Raw genomic sequence first — 18,958 nt, 5'->3', positions numbered from 1 at the left:
TGATAGGCGACATAAAACACGGCACAAGTATACATAGATTAATTACAATGTTTTGCTTAAATAAACGTAGACTGAGGCGCAGCATGGCACCAGTTTCAACCATAAGATATTCGTTTCAGTTGCATTACAAAAGCAACATGCTAAAAGTTCTTAAAAAAAACGTGTCACATCAAAATTGTGATCAAACCTCATTTAGACTTAATTTGGATCACTTAGGGACATGACTTCACGAAGATCAGTATTAGATATCAAGTCAAGACTCGAGAAAAAAATTTTGAATTTATACCGAGTGCTATCTCTACGGCGAGCATGAATACCAGACACAATTCTTCACCAAGATAGTGAATCAATTTGACGACAAAGAAGAAATCCTCTATAAATTCCTAAAAGAATTTACTAAACATATGCCGGCCATACAAAAAGTCAAGCTGACCGCCACGTAACTGAAGAGCCAACACTTGATGTCTAACAATGCTTCCTTGTACACAGCACAGAACAGCACTTGTGTGATGACTTAAATGACTCGTGCGTGGGAGAGGGCGCCCCATAGACGGGGTCGGTGCTCCAGAGGTTGATGTTGAAACGGTGAGGGGAGACGTTGATATGGTGAGGGGAAGCATTCCTCGGGTACGGGGACGCGGCTGCACAGACAGAGGACAGCATCAATATCAAAATAAAAAATAAAATAATATTAACTGACCTTTTAAATACTCATATTTACACAACTCAGACTAGAGATGGCCTTACTTATCAAAGTTATTTAATGCAGAGAACATGAAAAAACTGAAATGTTTGTGGCGGACTTGAGATGCTCTTGCACGCCCAGCACAAGGAAGCATCGAGCGAGTTATTAATTAACCAGCCTGCTGATGGAGCTGACTTTATTAGGTTTTAGCACTTCGTTTGCTGAGTGAAAATATGAACCTGGTGCAAGCTAAAGTGAACGTCGCCTTTTAAAGTGAATTTCGCCTTTTAAGTTTAGAACATCAGGACATAAATTCTGTGGAACAAAATGGGCTTTACAGTGGCGAATGATCGAAGCGAGGTTAATGTCTGGCCGCGAGTCTGTCAGCTGGGGAACGAACCTGCCAGGGGGGACGGTGGTAGGACGGGGGAGTTAGCGAAGACCGCAGCGTTGGTGCTGCGGTAGCCGGGGCCACTCCAGGCTTGGTAGCCCACGGCCCCAGCAGCGGCGGTGAGCACCACAGCGAGCACCGCAAACAGCTGCGTCTGGTGAGTCGTGAGCAGCGTGATTAGAAGATGCATCTCTTGCGGGGCACCACACGCACCTTCCAATGAGCTCTCGAGCAACACGCGCACCTGTAGCGTTTGCCGCGTTAGGGGCGAGGTGATGTTAACGGAGGCCTGGACCTCTTCTTCGCCATGTCCTCCGGTGGCCTGGACGGTCAGGCGCCGTTCAGAGCCTCCCTGGGAGCCGACTACCGGCTCACTGAGCCTCGCACTCAAGGTCCTAATGTCGCTCTCTATCACCAAGAGCGCGAGGGCTTCTTGTGGCCCCACCACGACCACGGAGTCGTCGGAGGGCGCCGAGGCGCTAAGCGCCACTGAGCCGCTGCCGTTCAGAGACACGCCAGGCACGAACGGCAGCAGCAGAGCCGCTGACTTCAGTGGGGGCTGGTCAGCACTGATGGCACTGAGGGCCACCACGAGAGAGACGCTCACGTCAGAGCGACTTGCGTACAGCTTGCGCAGCCAAGGCGCAGGAGCGGTCGCCGTTTGGACGATGCAAGCGTAGCCGCGGCCCGGAATGTAACTTGCGTGCGCGAGGAACACGTTGCTGGGGCGGGCGCCGGGTGGCGCAGGGACCTGCAGCTCGCAGGACAGGTGCTGCAGGAGGGCAGACGATGGCAGGGTGTCAGGCCAGCAGCCACCAGCAGCAGTATTTGCTTCGCAGTCTCCCGACAAGGCGACGTCTATGGTGATCATATCGTCCACGAACCCGTCGCTCAGGACATCCGTGGACTTCAGTAACGTCAGCTGGGCACACAAAGAGTTCATTGTTTATGCTGTGAATGTTTGAGACCAAAAACGAATAACCTCATCAGCGAAAATCTAGTAAGATTAATTTTATATCATGCCTGAATGATAGCCGAGTCCATATTTCCAGAGAAGAATTCCGCTCTAAATTAAAGATTAGGACAGATCAGGCGCACGTGCTAGGAAGTAACTGAAAACACCTCAATATGATGTTATTGGATAAACGAATTGTTTATTTTTATAAAATCTGCTGAAGGGAATACTCGTTTCATTGCACGGCTGATTACCTAATCACAGGGTTGGCAATGATTAAATCAAAATGATTAAATCATGTGATTAAATCACTCGATTTTTTTATAAAAAATCATGATTTTTTTTATTTTTTCGATTTTTTTTTATTTTTTCATATATTTAAAAATATTGAGTGGCAGTCTTTAATTTATATTGAGGTATTGTTATTCATGGTTTAGTATAAATGTACTATGAATGACAAATTGGTATATAAACTTGTTGCCTCTAGTGTGTATTAGGTTCCAATAAATGGAATGTTTTTGGTACAGAGGCATCAAGGGTTGCAATACATTGTACGTAGCTAGCAGCTTAGCTAATTCTTATAAGGCTATAAGTAGTCTAACTATTTGGCTATTTGTTGTATATTGATTACAATATACAATTTAAATGTGTTAGCTAGCTTATAAAGGGTGGGACAGAACTGATTGAACAGTTTTGAGGCGAAATAAAAGAGTAATGGAGGTACATAAAGAAGAAAGTTTATTTTCATCATGATTAGCATAACATACCATTTAAAATACTTATGTTTTGAAAACAATATCAGGAAGATGGGGTTTGTTAGCTGCATCACACTGTTGGAGTCGTTCTCGGAAGTTTCCTACAGCACGTTCACACATATGGCGAGGTATGGCCATAACATCTGCTGCAATAATCTGTTCCCTTAGCTGTGGTAGGGTGTGAGGGCAACTTCTGAACCTCTTTCTTATAGATGTCATCAAAGAAAAAAATCGCAAATGCTCAAATCAGGTGACCTCGCAGGCCACTGTAAATCACCCCTCATAGACACCAGATATCCGGGAAAAATGCGTTTCAAAACATTGAGTGACATTCGAGCTGTGTGAGCTGTAGCCCCATCCTGCTGGAACCACACGTCTCACAATGCTTCATTTTCAACAATGTATTCCATCCTGGGCTGCAAGGAATTTTGCAACATTGCAGCATAGCAATCGGAATTCACTGTCATGGTTACTCCCTCCTCTGAGAATGACTCAAACGACCAACAGTGTGTTGGAGCCAACGGCCCCCATCTTCCAGATATTGTTTTCAAAACATAAGTATTCTAAATGGTATGTTATGCTAACCTCTAGGAAAATAAACTTTCTTCTTTATGTACCTCCATTACTCTTTTATTTTACCTCAAAATTGCTCAATTGGTTCTGCTCCACCCTGTATATTGAGAGGTTGAGATTGTATTGAACTTTTGGGCAATTAAAAAGATTTTCCACCCTAATACGAGTATTCTAATTAAAATATTTAAATTCAATCTTTAAATATGTGAATTTAAAACTAGAAACAAAACAATTACAATTACAAGACTATATGTAAAATAATTAAATGCAGTGAATGGATATAAATATTTGAATTGTGCACATGTTTATTTCAAACAGTGTTAGCTTTTCTCATAACTTAAGTCATGTTTCAAGTCGTATAAGGTTTGTTTGGTTATCGTTCAGTTTATGTTTAGTATTGGTTTATTGGTCTGAATTAAATGGGAACAGTGCAGTCAGTCACTCAGTCACTACTAGTCGGTGTGTTTAGAGGGTAGAGTCTGGTAGATTTATAGGACATAAAACTAGTAGATCTATTAATAGTGCTGTGCACTGTGCTATCAGCTACCTATCTGTTATGTGACTCTTCAGTGTTTAGGAGATCTGCATTCCTGAAGTGTTTTTGTATATTGAAGCCAGTTAAATGGTCAATATTTAGCTCATTACCTTGCTCCATACAAACTTTACAAAGCTAATGAATATGAATGAAGCTAATATAGACTTATCAATAATTGTTTACCCAAAAATCCCTAAGTGGTAAACACCATCTCGGCCTGTTGGCCATTATTGAAGGCAAATAAAATAAAATAAAAAAATCAATAAATCAAAAAAAATCATGAAAAAATCAAAAAAATCATCGATTTTTTATTTTTTTGATTTAAAAAAAAAATCAAAAAAATCGCCAACCCTGCCTAATCACTTGCAAAACTTTTTTCGAGTATCATGACTTCAACAATCGGATGGCGCTGAAGCTAACATGAAAATAATTCCCATGAATCATGAAGCTAACATGAAAATAATTCCTATGAACCAAAAACATCGATGTGACCAACCTGCTTAATGGGCGTGACGGTGAACTGCCCCTTGAGGTGCTGCTGGGGGGCGGCACTGACGAGGCTGAGGACGACGGACGCGGCGCCCTGCAGCAGCGACAGCGCCACGCCCTCCGCGGGCAGCACCGCGACGCCCTCGCCGCCCGCCCACCGCCCCACGTCCCCCGCAGCGCCGCGCACCGCAGACTTCAGGCACACAGGCTGCCCTGCCACCACGCAGGTCTGCGCACCGACACCATGATTAGTAAAGGCGGGCTCCCACAACACAAGGGGCTCCCACAACAAAACATATTTAGTGGAGAAGAGAAGTTTTCTCTACCGAGTACTACTTTTGATTGCTATTAAACTTATGTGTAACGCGCCCTCGAAGTTCATTTAACCAAACGCAACAATTAGTGCTTCGTAGAATAATAATACAAACTAAACATTTTTTCTCATGAAACCTCAAGGCCTTGGCGCAGGCGTTTTCATCAGGGACCCATTACTAAAAAAATTGGAAATGGACTAATACACGTTAAAATTTATACCGTGACGAAAGCTACCACTAAACAAGTCCTAGCAGCCGTAACTGGCAGGCTGACACGGCAAAGCTGCAGTAAATTCCAACATGCAAGATCCTGAGGTTTTATAGCTTCGGCAAGACAATAAGACTGGAACCTAATTAGGGATTGAAACAAACTGATCGAAATTATTGGGGGGTGATGCAAAAATTAAGTTTTGATAACCTAAGGTAAGGAAACAACAAATATCAAGGAGGAAAATTACTCGGTTAACAAAGAGATCTGTTAACAGAATATGAGGACGAACTGTACGTGAAAGCACGTGAGCTCCAGTGATTGCGGAATGGATGACCACAAAAATATTACCCAACTCTTTCAGCTTCCATTTCTCACATATACTCGAAGTTTCTGAGCGCATTCGCTATTATTCCTTCAATTAGATCTAGATCTCTAATCGCTGTAGCAATTTTTAACTCACGGTTGCGTTGCATCTGTTCAAACTTAGCTTTAACCCCAGGAGCCTGCAATATCAGAGTGGAATTGTGTGAACTGCAGATAAATTACAGTGTAATTGAAAGTAAATTAATAATAGAAAATGCGGTGGAGACCTGACAAACCTGGTGAGGAATGAGAGCGGAGGCGGAGGGGATCCTGAAGAAGTGCTGCAGGACGTTGGCCCTCGCAGTCCGCAGCGTGACGGCCAGCACGGTCTGCCCTGCACCCCGCACCTGCAGCTCCAGGGCGTCGTGGTGGCTCCGATTGTGCACCACCAGGTCCTCTCGGTTGGAGACAACAGCCAGGTTGTGGTGACTAATGGCATCAAACTCACGCCCAGTGCAGTCGTGGTAGGAAATTCTCAGCGGTAATACCGAGCCAAGGGCGACGTAGGCGACCTTGCCATGGACGCTGTCGAGGACAGGCAGCGCCGACACAAGCACGTAACAAACATCGCGCACCTCAACCAGCACGGACGCATGCTGCACCACATCAGGCGTCTCCTGGGCAGATACCATCACAGTGGCGGTGCCCGTGGCGTTGCTCGCATGAACCACGTTGTCGTGCAGCGAAATGGTAGGGCCGTGGGAGCTGTAGTTCAACTGCTGGGCCTCGGACGATGGATTTTCTTGGTTCTTTGAGAGACACTCCGAAGTTGACGTGAACTTGACAACACGGTCGTCATCTCGGTTGCTTTTAAGGGCATAGATAGAACCAGGCGACATGAGGAGCTTAGTCCGGTTGGCAGAAGGCGAGGTCAACGACAAGGGCTCAAAAACAGTTAACGTGAAAGTTGCAGTTAATGTTGAATCGTCTATTATTTGAGCAGTTAAAGGAGACGATGCAGCGTGGAGCACAGACACTTCGACACTGACGGTAGTGACGCCGGGCTTGGCTGCTCTGATCACAAGCGCAGCGGTGTTGACATTTCTGCTCTCGACGCCGTTGGCTGCAAGCACGTGGTCCAGAGTAGCTACTGCACTGTCAGTGTTGCTCCAGCGGTACAGGAGAGGAGGCTCTGCTGAGGCGAAGTTCAGAGGCGTCAGTTTCATCAAAGAAGGAACGTCGTCGTCAGAGATATTGTGGGACGCATTCACAGCCAAGGCTGTGACGTACAGGGGCATGGAGGAGCCCGACTCCAGGTGCGACGTGGGAGCCACAATCTCAATGGCACTCACCGGCACCACCCTAACATAAACAACGTCGGCACACGGCAGCAGGTGCTCACTGCTTGTAGAAGTTGAAGACAACTTGGCGGTGACCGATATTGTGGTGGTACCGATCATGGCTGCAGACACAACACCAGAGTCTGCATTGACTTCACAGACACTCGTATTGCTGCTTTGGTACAACAATTTCGTAGATGCTGGACCCCCAGACGCCCGGACTTGGTACTCGGCGCCCACTATCAACGTGACATGTCGCGGTCGCAAACGCAAAGGTAGGAAAATTTTCACAGGTTCGTACGGAGATACCAGACGATTGCTGCGATTGTCTGCCCCACTGCCACCGTTTACCTCGATATTATTAATGGTTCCTCGCAAGGAAGTGTCGCCAAGAGTAATGCCTGTAACTTTATAAACCGCTCCTCCCTGTTGCGATAACCTCAAATATTCCAGAGATACCAAATCTTCTTTAGCCACGACTGAGAACTGCATTACGTTTGGGAGGATAGGAACAATAAAACCTTCGTTCGAGATGAGCTGTAAGACGGCCTCCACACTATTGCCTTGCTCCACCATAGCCGGCACAATCAACGTGACAGCTGAGGGCACGGCTACAGTCACAACAGCAGACGGAGAGTCTGATTGTTCATACAAGCACAAGTCCCTCACGGTGACCAGGCGACTTCCCACACCCTTGGCCAAGGCAACAATGCTGCTATTGGTCGAATGGTAGAAGAGTGTAGCAACAGCGTCAGGACGCTTTGATAAATCAAGATTAGATGTTGATGAGCGAGCAATTCCATTGGTGTCATCAGGGAGCAACTCGAAGTACCCTGATCCTTTAGTGACTCTCAGATATCCACTACTGCCGGGGTGATGGTGGAGCACTAAGTGCTTGGGAAGAAGTGCAGGAGGAGTAACGAGACGTAGCCTCAAAGAAGCACTAATTCCTTCATTCAGTAAAACTACGCTAATAGTGAGCTCGCCCTCAAGACCGCGAGGAACAAGCGTTCCGTACACGACGCCCGAGGCGTCTGTTACAAGAGCGCCATCGTCATGAAATGTAACGAGGTGAGGTTGTTCGGTGCTCCAGCTGAACACAAGAGATGAAATATTGTCCAGGCGATTGTCATGAGCGTCCCTCACGGTGACGCTGACCGGCACCAAACTCTGGCAACTGGCAACCGCAGATCCGTGCTGGTGCAGGGGACAGGGCAGCGCTTCTGCACCGACAACGCCCAGCTGCACAATTTCCGGACTTGCACACAAAATAGAAGAACTCGCCGTGCTTTCTCTGGGATACGGTAGAGTGCTAGATGCTTTGTTACCGACCGTCAAAGTTACTTTAGTTTCCCCCAGTTGAAGGCAGTCGACATAAATCTTGTAAGATCCCACACTTCGGCCGCTCATATCCAAATGACTGCGCAGCAAATCAGCGTTGGCGACGTCTAAGTAAGTAAAGTGGCCAGAAGGTTTGTGTATCCAGGGCAAAGGCCCTCCTTCAAAGTGGATGAAATAACCAGTTCCAAGGGCCAAAACAAGCTTACCAGATTCAGGTTTTACAACAGTAAGGGGTTTGAAGGAGCCTATAGTTGTAGACGCGGCTAAATGCTGGCTTCCCGAACTCAAGAAGGAAACTTTCACGCCTGAAAATCCTGGTCGTTGAGCTATCACATCAAGTGACGCACAAGAACCATTCAGTTCTTTAGGTCTGACCTTTGCTAACGCCGAGAAATCAGGATTGAAGTCCGACATCTTGTAGGTGAGCATTTCACAGGATGAGAACACACCAGCTTCGTCTTGCAACAACGTGAAAGCAGCAATGCCAATAACGAGAGACTCGTTGATCAAGAATTCCCTGTAGCCCTCCACCAGGTTGAGTCCCATGACTTCCCTGACGACCACCACAGCAGAGTCCCGGTTGGCCGAGTTCTCAAACATAGAGGCTGCAAGGAGCGCCTCTCCCAGCGCATGAGTGGAAACCAACCCTGTTTTACTAACGGTGGCGACATCGGGTGCATTTGTGTGCCACAGGACGTGGCCAGATCCACCCTTAGTGGAAAGTTGCAGACTGTGCTGTGGACCCTTAATGGCAAGTTGCAGACTGTGCTGTGGCCTAGTCACCTCATCCCAGGGCAGAAGTGTGTACTTGGGGGACACAGTTAAGGCAGCATATATCATCACATCGAGACTTGCTTTGATAGGCGGACTGATGGCCACGATTTCTTGTCTCAGGGAATACTGATCTAGCATGGCAGTTACGGTCATCTTGCCTTCTTTGACGGGGAGCCCAGCAACAAAAGTTCCGTTCGGACGAACTTCTTCATTCGAGAAATATTCAGTCGGAACATTGGTTTTGATAACTATCGAGTCGGAGAGAAATATCCTGTTATTTTTTTCATCGTGAAGATGAACATGGAATGCACTTGGTTTACCAATTATTAGACTAGGCTTATTTCCGGGCTCAATCTCAATGACGAGGTAACCAGGCTGCACGACGTGGAAGTTAGCGCTAGGCTGCTTGATGTTTCCTGAAGCTTTGACGTTGCTGTCTTCGAGCACAACTTTGGTCTGGCCGACTTGCTGGCTCACTACAGAGATGCCGTCTCCTTGGAGCTCACCGATCAGGGGGTCAGATACCTGCAAACAAAGGATGCATACGATACATGTTCTAGGCTACGTACTGTAAAAGGAAGATTTTAAAAGGTATAAATATTGTTGAATTTCATGCCACACAAGAGAATGAGAGGTGGATGACAAATGTTAACATTCAAGCAAAAGAATCGTGACGAACGTTTCGATTTTTGAACGTTTATATACGTTACAACATAATGGGAACGTTCGACCCATTATATTGTTTAATGACATAAATTCTTTCTGAATGAATATTTTTAAACTATGATAAACATTTATTAAATGTTAAGAAATTAGAGATCCTAGAAATTTATTTTGTTTTAAAATTTCATGTAGAAGAGTAGTTAAAATTTAATGCGTGCCAATACAAGTGGAGGGAAGGTTGTACAGACCTGCAGGTAGTAATGAGAAGTCTTGAGCGGCACGGGCAGCAGCATGCCCTGCTTGAGGTGGTACACGGCGTAGACGACGGCGGTGTCTGGCAAGACGTACACGTCCTGAGGCTCGAGCAGCAGGTTAGCCACCACCATCAGGGTGACCACGGCAGGCTGCAGCGCCTGGTACGCGGGGTGGGCGATGGAGGCCTTCAGTCGCGCTACACCCGTCTGCCTGCCCTCCACCAACACCTGCAACATGTTGACAACGTGTTGATACCTGCGACATGCTGACGTGTTGATACCTGCAACATTTTAACACCTGAAACCTCACAACATGTCTGCTCACCTGAGAGCCCTGGTGCCCCAGCTGCTCCAGGGCACCGATGGTCTCCGGGGTCTTGTATGGAGACTCGGAGAAGCGCATGAAACTGCAAGACATTGCACTTGAATGAACACAGCTGTGTCATTTAAGATATTTATATCTATAGAAAAACATTTGTATGCACATATTTGATGGGTATATTAAGCCATCGCAAAGATACACTTATTCCTGTTATAACCCCCAAACTTCCTAAACCCAATCAATATTGACCTTTGTATCAGATTTCTTTAGATTCTATATACCTAATTCACCATAAATATGAGCATAAAATTGAAAAAGTGGGAAGTGAAAACAGTGACAAAAGAGCAGAATGTAAATAAGAGCCTCAGTCAACATGAGAAATCAATAAATTGAACTAACAAGCAAGCAGGATGACCATAAGCATCAAGTTTTGATAGAGCTAATGGTACAAATTTAGAGGTTACAGTACATCGCCATTTCCGTCAAACACTAACACTTGTCTCTTATACGTCAGAACTACCAACAAAGTTAGCTTGCTGCAATGATACCAACGCTTCTTAAATGTGGCTCTTGGTAGACAAGAGTTTTAAAGGAAAGCCTGCACTGTGTTTGAACCCACACAATGCCTCGCAGTCACACATATACTGGATTTAAGAAGGTAATTCTGCGTTCATCTCACCGCAGTATTGAGTGAGCCGGCACAGCTCCCTGCTGCCCTGCAACATTTTCCAGTACCCAGTTGAATTTAAGGCCATCCAAGGAAGAAAACTCATTGCCCTGGTCATCATAGGCTCTGACTTCAAACTCCTCGGGCGCCTCCTCCACGTACAACTCTCGAGTGGTGGTGATTATCTCCAGGCGGCTGAAGCTGTCGATGATCACATCACACCGCAGGATTTCGCCAGTGGCTGCAACAACAAATTTCCTTATTCAGATTGGTATTTCAAGATGCATTTGGATCAAAGACAATAGTGGTCATAGAAAATTAAAAGAAAATAGACAGTTATACATGTTTTCTGGTCCATTATCATCATTCAATGAAGCAGTTATTGTGGCGTCTGATTCAAACGAACTTCAAGAGCATGTTATAGCAAACAAAAAATAAAGACATGAGAAAGGATGAGAATGGAAAAAAATGACTATGCACTTGATTCATTGGCTCCACATAATAGTTCCATTTTTAGGCATCAACAAAACACCGGCAACAAAGGAGCCAATGTTAAGCAAGCCGGCTGACTGTTCCAGGTTCTGGCAGCGGCAACCAGGAATGCTCTGTTGCCGACAGCAGATAGACGCGTAGATGGAACAACAAGGTCTGCTGATGATGACAACGTGCAGATGGTACAACAAGGTCCGCTGTTGATGACGAGCGTAATCTTCTTCTAGAAGGCAGATCCGACACGCGCTGCAGGCCTTCTGTGAGATATGTAGGTGCCAGACCGTGAAGGCATCGGAACGTCAGAACAGCAACCATAAACTGCGTGCGCTGCTGCATGCGCAGCTCGTGGAGATCAAGCAATGTCGGCGACAAGTGGTCGATTTTTGCTCATTGCACACCAGTCGCACAGCAGCCTTCAATACTGATTGTACTTTATGAAGTGCTGTGGTCGGAAGTCCACAGAGTGTGACACTACCTTAGTCCAAACTGGTCAAAACGAGCGCCACAACGAGAGCCCCAAGAGACTATGGCTGAAGCTACCTACGTATTAGTCGCAGAGCACTAAAACAAGCAGTGGTGACTTTGGCAATTTGAATGGTCATATAGAGTTCAGTGTCCAGCAGAGTGCAGGTTGCGAGCCGAAGACGCAAGTGTGATGAACTCCTTGCCCATGCAAACAGGGTTGGCCGGAAGCTGATACTGGCTAATAATACTAATCCAGCCACATTCAGATTCAAACCAAGATGGCCGATCAAACCAAGATGGCTGAACAAACCAAGATGGCTGAACAAACCAAGATGGCTGAACAAACCAAGATGGCTGAACAAACCAAGATGGCTGAACAAACCAATATGGCTGATCGGTTTGGAACAGTAACGGTTGCCACCACAGTCAGATTTAAAGGCACAGCATTCAACATCGGAAGATCCTCAAAGCGTAGTCCTTTCAGTCAAAAGTACTTGCTTATAAAGATTTACAACACAGTTTTCAACACAAAGGTATTCATTTCTTTTCTTGAATGATGAATCTTGCAAATCACTGCAATCGTATGAATTATTTTTCTGGATTCATTCTCAACTACTGTGTGAGTTTCAGTGATGCAGGTCTTAGAAAATATTGTGTTAATAAAAATAACGCTAAAATGACAGGAATCAAACATTTTTCCATTCATAACATAATCAAACAAAATAAGGCAACAAAGAAACAAGCTGAAGCAAATGATACAGACCCACATCAGCAGCCAGGATAATTGCAGTTTGTCTAGCAGCGGACCGAGTGACCGCTGACACCACAGCCTCCGTGGCACAGCCATCTTCAGTGAAGACTGGCAGCACATGGACATCATTCCCGCGAGTGCTGCGCCTGCACAAAGAAAGATACTCTCAACTCTTGGTATGAGCAATGTGTCATGCAATGACATGTGATGGATTTTGCGATCAATTTGCACAAATAAAAGCCATTGTGTACAAATAAAAAACTACTAATTTTAACTTCTACCAATAATAGTCTATTCCAGGATTCTAAGAATAGGTACATATTTTTCAACAATTATGTACTTTTTTTTAAACAGTCAAGCTGGTAATAAAAATTTTTTAACTCAAATCTGACAATTTTTCTGGAATATCCATCATGGTATGGTATCTTTATACAAATTGTTTATTCAAGTTGTTGAAGCTTTGACTTGAAGCTAGAAATCAAATTTCAGTAAAACCAATCCCTAGATTGTAGCGCTTCAAGGAAAAACCATCACTGTTATCTAGCTTATTTATTTGGAGGTTTTGAACATGGAGATAATTAGAACCAAACAAGGCAGTCACTAATAAAATACAAGGGTACCTGCAGGCATAATATTGTTTCTACTTTCAGCTCAGGCATGGAACCTAAAATAAAAAAGTATCATTAGAAAACACATATGATTTTAAAATTAAAAGTGCATTGGTTTGGCTATGCATTTATAGCCATCAGGCAAGAACTGAGTGATGCATTGAAGTAACTTGAGAAAAAAATGCCAGTGAATTTGGTGAATGACGACTAGTTTTTGGTTCACATTATCTATCATACTTGAGCAAGCACTCAAGTCAGTTAAAGTTTATGAAAAAAAATTTTTTTTCATTATCACATGTTGCCTGAGCAAGATTTTTACTTAGTTGCAATAGACAAGCATTGAGCATTGATTACAAAGTGTTCAATTATTCAATTATGCTCCAGACAAGCAATGTTATTGTTGGTTAAATGAACTTCTTGTTAAAAATACCATAATAATTGAAATGGAGCAAAATTGATAGCAGATAAATGTAACGACTGATTCTCATGATTAACTTAGAAAAAAACTTGGAACTGTCACCCAATCATAAATGTCATTAAGCCAGTGAACTACCACCCCCAGCATCAATTCCAATCCCTGGGCTTGCCGCCCCATCAGCCTTTAGGCAGTATGCTCAGTACAAAGGTGGAGTGCATAATGTTGTTGCCAGAAGGCATTAATGCTTTTTTGGCAACTGAATCCATCTGGGTCATTAATTCAATTTTCATAATGGATGCATCCTTCTGATCTATGTCGTTTCAAAAAAGATGTAATAATGAAATTCCATTTAAGCAAGTTAATAATTAAATTGCTGCCAAGACAGCTCTATGTATCAAGTTAACTCAGCAATACTGTTGGCTGTCTGAGGACTTCATGCACCATTGCTCGTCCTGTGCTCCCTACTCCATATCACTAGTTACTCAACGCTCTATGCACCACAACAGTCCTCAAGCACTCCTCATATGCAATATAATCTCTGCCTACTTGCATTTAATAGCATGTCATTTGTATTTTAAAATCCTCAATAAACCATAACTCCTATTGCAACTCTGTACTTACACTATTATTAGACTAATTCTGCTTTCACTGCAAAATTCAAGAGGGTTACAAGTTAATCCCCACATGGTTGACATGGGAACAATGCCTTTGAAAGAAGTAAAGAAATCTTCCTATCCTAGAATTATACCAGGGCCCGGTCACCAATACAATACATGCATAGTGGTATAGCATTAGGATATGAATGGGTTGCTTGCAGAAGCCTTTTGCACAGGAATTTATATTGAAAAATCCTTTGCCCCAAACAAGGATGCAATTGGGAAATCATACATACATTTCAGGCCAGCTTGTGCCAGGGCTTCCTGATCTGCACAATGTTGTTGCCAGCAGGCTTTTGTGGATTGAGTAGTGCACCATATTTGTGCTAATTTACTCATGTTATCCACCCATAGCTTTGCCTTTTAACTTACCTCAATGCCATTGTTCTTTTCAGTGTCTGTCCCTCTCATAGACATCAACTATGAAGCTTAGCCCAATGAATGCGGCATTCAGTTGTATAACAGAGACTGTCTGACAGTTCTGACCACTTTTTCTTGGCCATGCAGTGGTGGACAAGGTCATTGTCAATGCTCAAGGTCATGTCAATGGATACGGTAATATTACATCAATACAGGAAAAACAAGTAAAAATCACAGCAAATGTCAGTTATTCTACATCTACATCATCTACAAAGGAAGAGGACCTTAGAGTGCTGTTAGTAATGGATATTAAACTCTGAAAGCTACAAACATTTTAAAATTAAGTTTTATTTCAAGTTTCATGAATTACCGGTACCCCATTCCCAGGGGTTATTCAGGATGCTTTTATTTTGTGCCCAACACCTTATGAATATCATATGGAATTGTTTTTAAGGAGATGCCATACGATAAACCTTGCAAATACTTTTAAAATGAGCCCAAACTCGTTTATAAAATGTTTTATGGTATGAAGTTATAAAAAAAATGATTGAAACCGCCCCTTATTACCCTGTTTGATAGCATCGCATGTGACATCATAAAGCAAATATTTTTAGAAACATCTTGTGGGCAATTCTAGACTTTAAATAATTCATAATGATCATGATCAATATCTGTCATTGTTGAATATCAACAGATAAAATTGTACAGCTTTAATTTCATTATATATCAATATTACCTTATGGCTGTAACTCATAGAAAACTTTTCACATATAGACTAGTAATGGAGGAATTCATGTGACACAAGTTTCACATTTTACTTGGAAAATTCTTATTTCAGGTGAAGAATTTCAGTTGTAACAAAGCATGAAGATATGGGGATTTAACTTTCATGATAAATTAGCAGCATAAGCACATATCTAGTACCTTTACATTAGCGATCAATATCATGTGACTTTTGTAAACAATACAAAAAGATCAGACCAATTAGTTTTGAGAGTGATAAACTTTCAAATTTCTTGTCTATTGATCCATTGAACTTTTGTTGCTCTTATCAACGCCATCTTTTGTTTATTTAAGATGCAGTAGTCTCCTGTGAGAGGTGGTTACTGTGCTGCGGACCGGTCCACAAACATTGACGATTGGTTTAAAACTTGTAATACCATACTCTTATATTAACTATAGAATTGCATCATGTAGGTCAGTGTGATCATCCCCCATCATCCATATCAATTGTAAATCCCAATCTATCAATTGCAGTGGTCCTCAGTCACTGGTGTAAATTATTTTCTTTTGCTTTTGCTTCTGCAGAAATTACAAAATATTCAAAAATTAATATTGGTAAGGTACACCAGTGCTTCTGATGTATCACTGAAGATCTTGGGATATTTGCTCACTTTCTGCACCTTGGGTTTGTATCAATTGATCAGATTGAGATTGTCCTGCTTCAACTGTGCCATCAGAAACCAGTTTTGAACATGTTACATCACTAATGTTATTAATCTACATAGGAGGGCAGAATTTGTTCCTTTAACCCTTTAGCAGGCAAGCATGGGAATAGTCAAAATTAAGTATATCTGCAGCCAGTATGATAAAGTACAAACAATCACATGATATATTTACTTTGGCATGTTTTCCTAGATTTGTCATATTGGACAAGTAATTTGCAGTTGAAAAATTCATTAAAAACAGAAAATGCTCTGAAAAAAATCAATACAATCAGCATATAATTATGAATTCCAAAGTGATTTTCTTACTTTCATTTAATTTAATTTAGTTTAATTTATTAATTCAAGATATTTCTACTCTGGTCTCTTTAAAAATGCCAAAAGAGTGCACATTTTGTTGTCCAGGTTTGACCACTGCCACACAACACACTAGCACCTTCCAGAAGGAAAGATAACTGCATACTAAATGAATGAAAGATAACTGCGTACTACATGGATAAAAGGGGTGGGGCAGCATTGGCACCAAGCTGTGCCAGCTCCATAAAAAAATTTAAAAGTTAGAGGCCGCAACAAGGAGCCGCTTCAAGTCCTTTGGAGCTTAAGGGGAGCGTCTAGGGTAAAATTTATCTCGGCTATTTACAAACGGATCACTCTGAAACTTGGTACACCCCCCTCCCTTTCATGATCTGTCGTGAACGCATAAATCAACGTACAGAGATGGTTTTGGTACCATTGGATAGATCAGAATGTCAGCTTTAAGATGAGACTAAAAACCAGAAAAGCCGAAATCCAAAATTTTACCATAGACGCTCCCCTTAATTCAGTCTGAGAAAGTATTGAAAATTCATGTCTCTGCAAGGATTTCAATGCTGTAAACATTGAGAAACTTCAAAGTATCTCTTTTTTATAAATACTTCCCAAATAAATTTTAATTTGGCTATGAATGTCACTTCAACACTGATCGCTGCATTCAAGTGACATTTATATCAAATTATAATTTATGTATAATTATATTACTAAGGAATGGAGTGCGCTTGAAATCAAAACCAACATGAATAAGCAAAATATTTTGCTGTTCAATTTTTTAGTTTTTTAATTTACTTAGGTCACTGGGTGCCAGTGCACGGTATCACAAAGGCAAGGGATCCCGGCCCAGGTCCAGATCAGGCCCCCTTTACCAAAGCCATTAAGGATCTACGATCCTAGAATTCCACTATCTCTACAAATGAAAAGGAGGACTTTGGAGTACTGCCAGTAGTTCATGATGGCATTCTAAATGGCTTCTAAATGACCATGTACCTTTGTAATTGAGTGCGGTGGCCAAAACACTTGCTCCAATACGATCAAGCAGATGCGCTCTGCAATACAAGTGGGCTGGCAGCATGCTTGTATTGGAACGCACAGCCATCCTGCTCCCCCTCCCCCACATCTCAAGTGAGTAGCGCTGGAGTGCTTTGGTTGTCCTGGTGGATCATAACGACCAACCATTTCCTAGAATTTCACCATGCAAGTAGTTAGTATTGGAGGAGTACACACTGCATGTTCCAAAGGTTTTAAAAGTATGGGGGACCCTTTTGGTCATAAAAAATACAATTTTGACTTTTTTGTTTTTGTTATGAATTCAAAGCTTCAAATCTAGCGCATCTAACAGAACGGTATAATTGGCATGTCAATGCGTGCGTTAGTTTATTCACTAGGTTGATTTTTCTTCACAATAATTGGTTGAAAAATCTGTGATGCACACACAAACGACCAATCATTCTTGCTAATTTTGAGCGGACAATTATCCTGCCTGGCCTATGAATGGCATCAATTTAAAGGTCTAAAACTCACACATCCAATGGTGTAAGCGGTATGTCTATGCGCAATGGGTGCATAAGCTTGTTCACAAGGTTAATTTGATGATCACAATATCTTTACACCTTTTCAGTTTTTCAGCTTTCGTGAAAAATTAGAATTTTCATTTTTTTACACTTAAAAAACTTGATAACTCCTATAGTAGCAGTATTCAAGCTACAGTAATGAAAAATCTATCTTTTGATTTTTAAAGACCATACCCAGCGACCGCTTCCTGTAGGTTGGCATTAATATTATGGTTATTGGCGTTAATAATATGGTTCATTATTCAGGAACAGATTCTGAAATAGAAGCAAAATTTCCATTCCTAAATATAAACGGGATTAGTAAAACACAGGTTCCAATTAAATCCGATAGACAACAACTTCATCTTTCTCCGATAACTGAGTACGTATGTGGCAGACCTTGTTTACATCAAGGGTGAGCAAAATGTTGTGGCTGACTGCCAATCCCATCCAGCAACTTCACTAAGTTGTGATTTGTACGACTTGCCTGCGCTCCCACGCAGAAGACAGATGAAGAAATTAAATCTTTCATTGACAGACTGAAACCATACAAGTTAACATCCTGCAACATCTTGTGCAAGACCTTGATGCCATATTCCCAACCATTTGTCCCTGCAGCATCAAGGCAAAGCATTTTTGAGAGTTTGCACGGCATGTCACACCCAGGCGTCAAGTCATCTCTCAAGCTTATAGAGTCTCGTTATTTCTGGCCAGATATGGACAGAAACATCAGAACATGCACACATGAATGTAGGAATTGCCAACAAAGCAAGATTATTAGACATACAAAGGCAAGCATTGAACATTTTAGTTTGCCATCACAGAGATTTCAAATGGTCCACCTTGACATCATGGGACCACTTCCACCCGCCTTGCACGATGATTTTACTCCCACTCCTAATAAGTATCTTCTAACTTGCATAGATTGTGGGACTCGTTGGTTTGAAGCTATTCCCATGACCAACATCAATGCTTCAATGGTTGCCGTATCTTTCCTAGAAGCATGGATATCCAGATTCAGAGTGCCTCTGCATGTCATCACTGGCTACGGATCACAATTCGAAAGTGAATTATTCAAAGAATTGTCCACCTTGGTGGGTTCTCCAGTTTTCAGCCAAAAGTATCACCGGCCATCAGGGTTGGCAATTTTTCTGATTTCTTTTTAAAAATCAAAAAAATAAAAAATCAATGATTTTTTTTTATTTCTTCATGATTTTTTTTATTTATTTGATTTTTTCAGCTTTTTTGTCTTTTATGAGGTGTTATTTTTTATGTTGCAATTAGCCTAGTAACAATAACAGTATATGGATCATAATGGATGGCTAAAAA

General features: G+C 42.5%; 1 protein-coding gene across 1 annotated transcript in view; it reads right to left on the bottom strand.

Moving 5' to 3' along the window:
* Nucleotides 1-465: 465 nt before the first annotated feature.
* Nucleotides 466-18,958, bottom strand: part of LOC108681858 (nuclear pore membrane glycoprotein 210) — a 21,420-nt gene continuing 2,927 nt past the window's right edge. The window contains exons 2-9 of the mRNA XM_018170933.2: nucleotides 12,293-12,426; nucleotides 10,585-10,813; nucleotides 9,909-9,990; nucleotides 9,578-9,811; nucleotides 5,508-9,191; nucleotides 4,391-4,612; nucleotides 1,086-1,998; nucleotides 466-641 (exon numbers count right to left, since the gene is read on the bottom strand). Of these exons, the coding sequence (XP_018026422.2) occupies nucleotides 466-641; nucleotides 1,086-1,998; nucleotides 4,391-4,612; nucleotides 5,508-9,191; nucleotides 9,578-9,811; nucleotides 9,909-9,990; nucleotides 10,585-10,813; nucleotides 12,293-12,426 (5,674 nt within the window). The remainder of the gene's footprint in view (nucleotides 642-1,085; nucleotides 1,999-4,390; nucleotides 4,613-5,507; nucleotides 9,192-9,577; nucleotides 9,812-9,908; nucleotides 9,991-10,584; nucleotides 10,814-12,292; nucleotides 12,427-18,958) is intronic.

Source organism: Hyalella azteca, unplaced genomic scaffold (assembly GCF_000764305.2).
Source record: "Hyalella azteca isolate HAZT.00-mixed unplaced genomic scaffold, Hazt_2.0.2 contig17452, whole genome shotgun sequence".
Classification (NCBI taxonomy): Eukaryota; Metazoa; Arthropoda; class Malacostraca; order Amphipoda; family Hyalellidae; genus Hyalella; species Hyalella azteca.
This window is presented reverse-complemented; position numbering and strand designations above follow the sequence as displayed.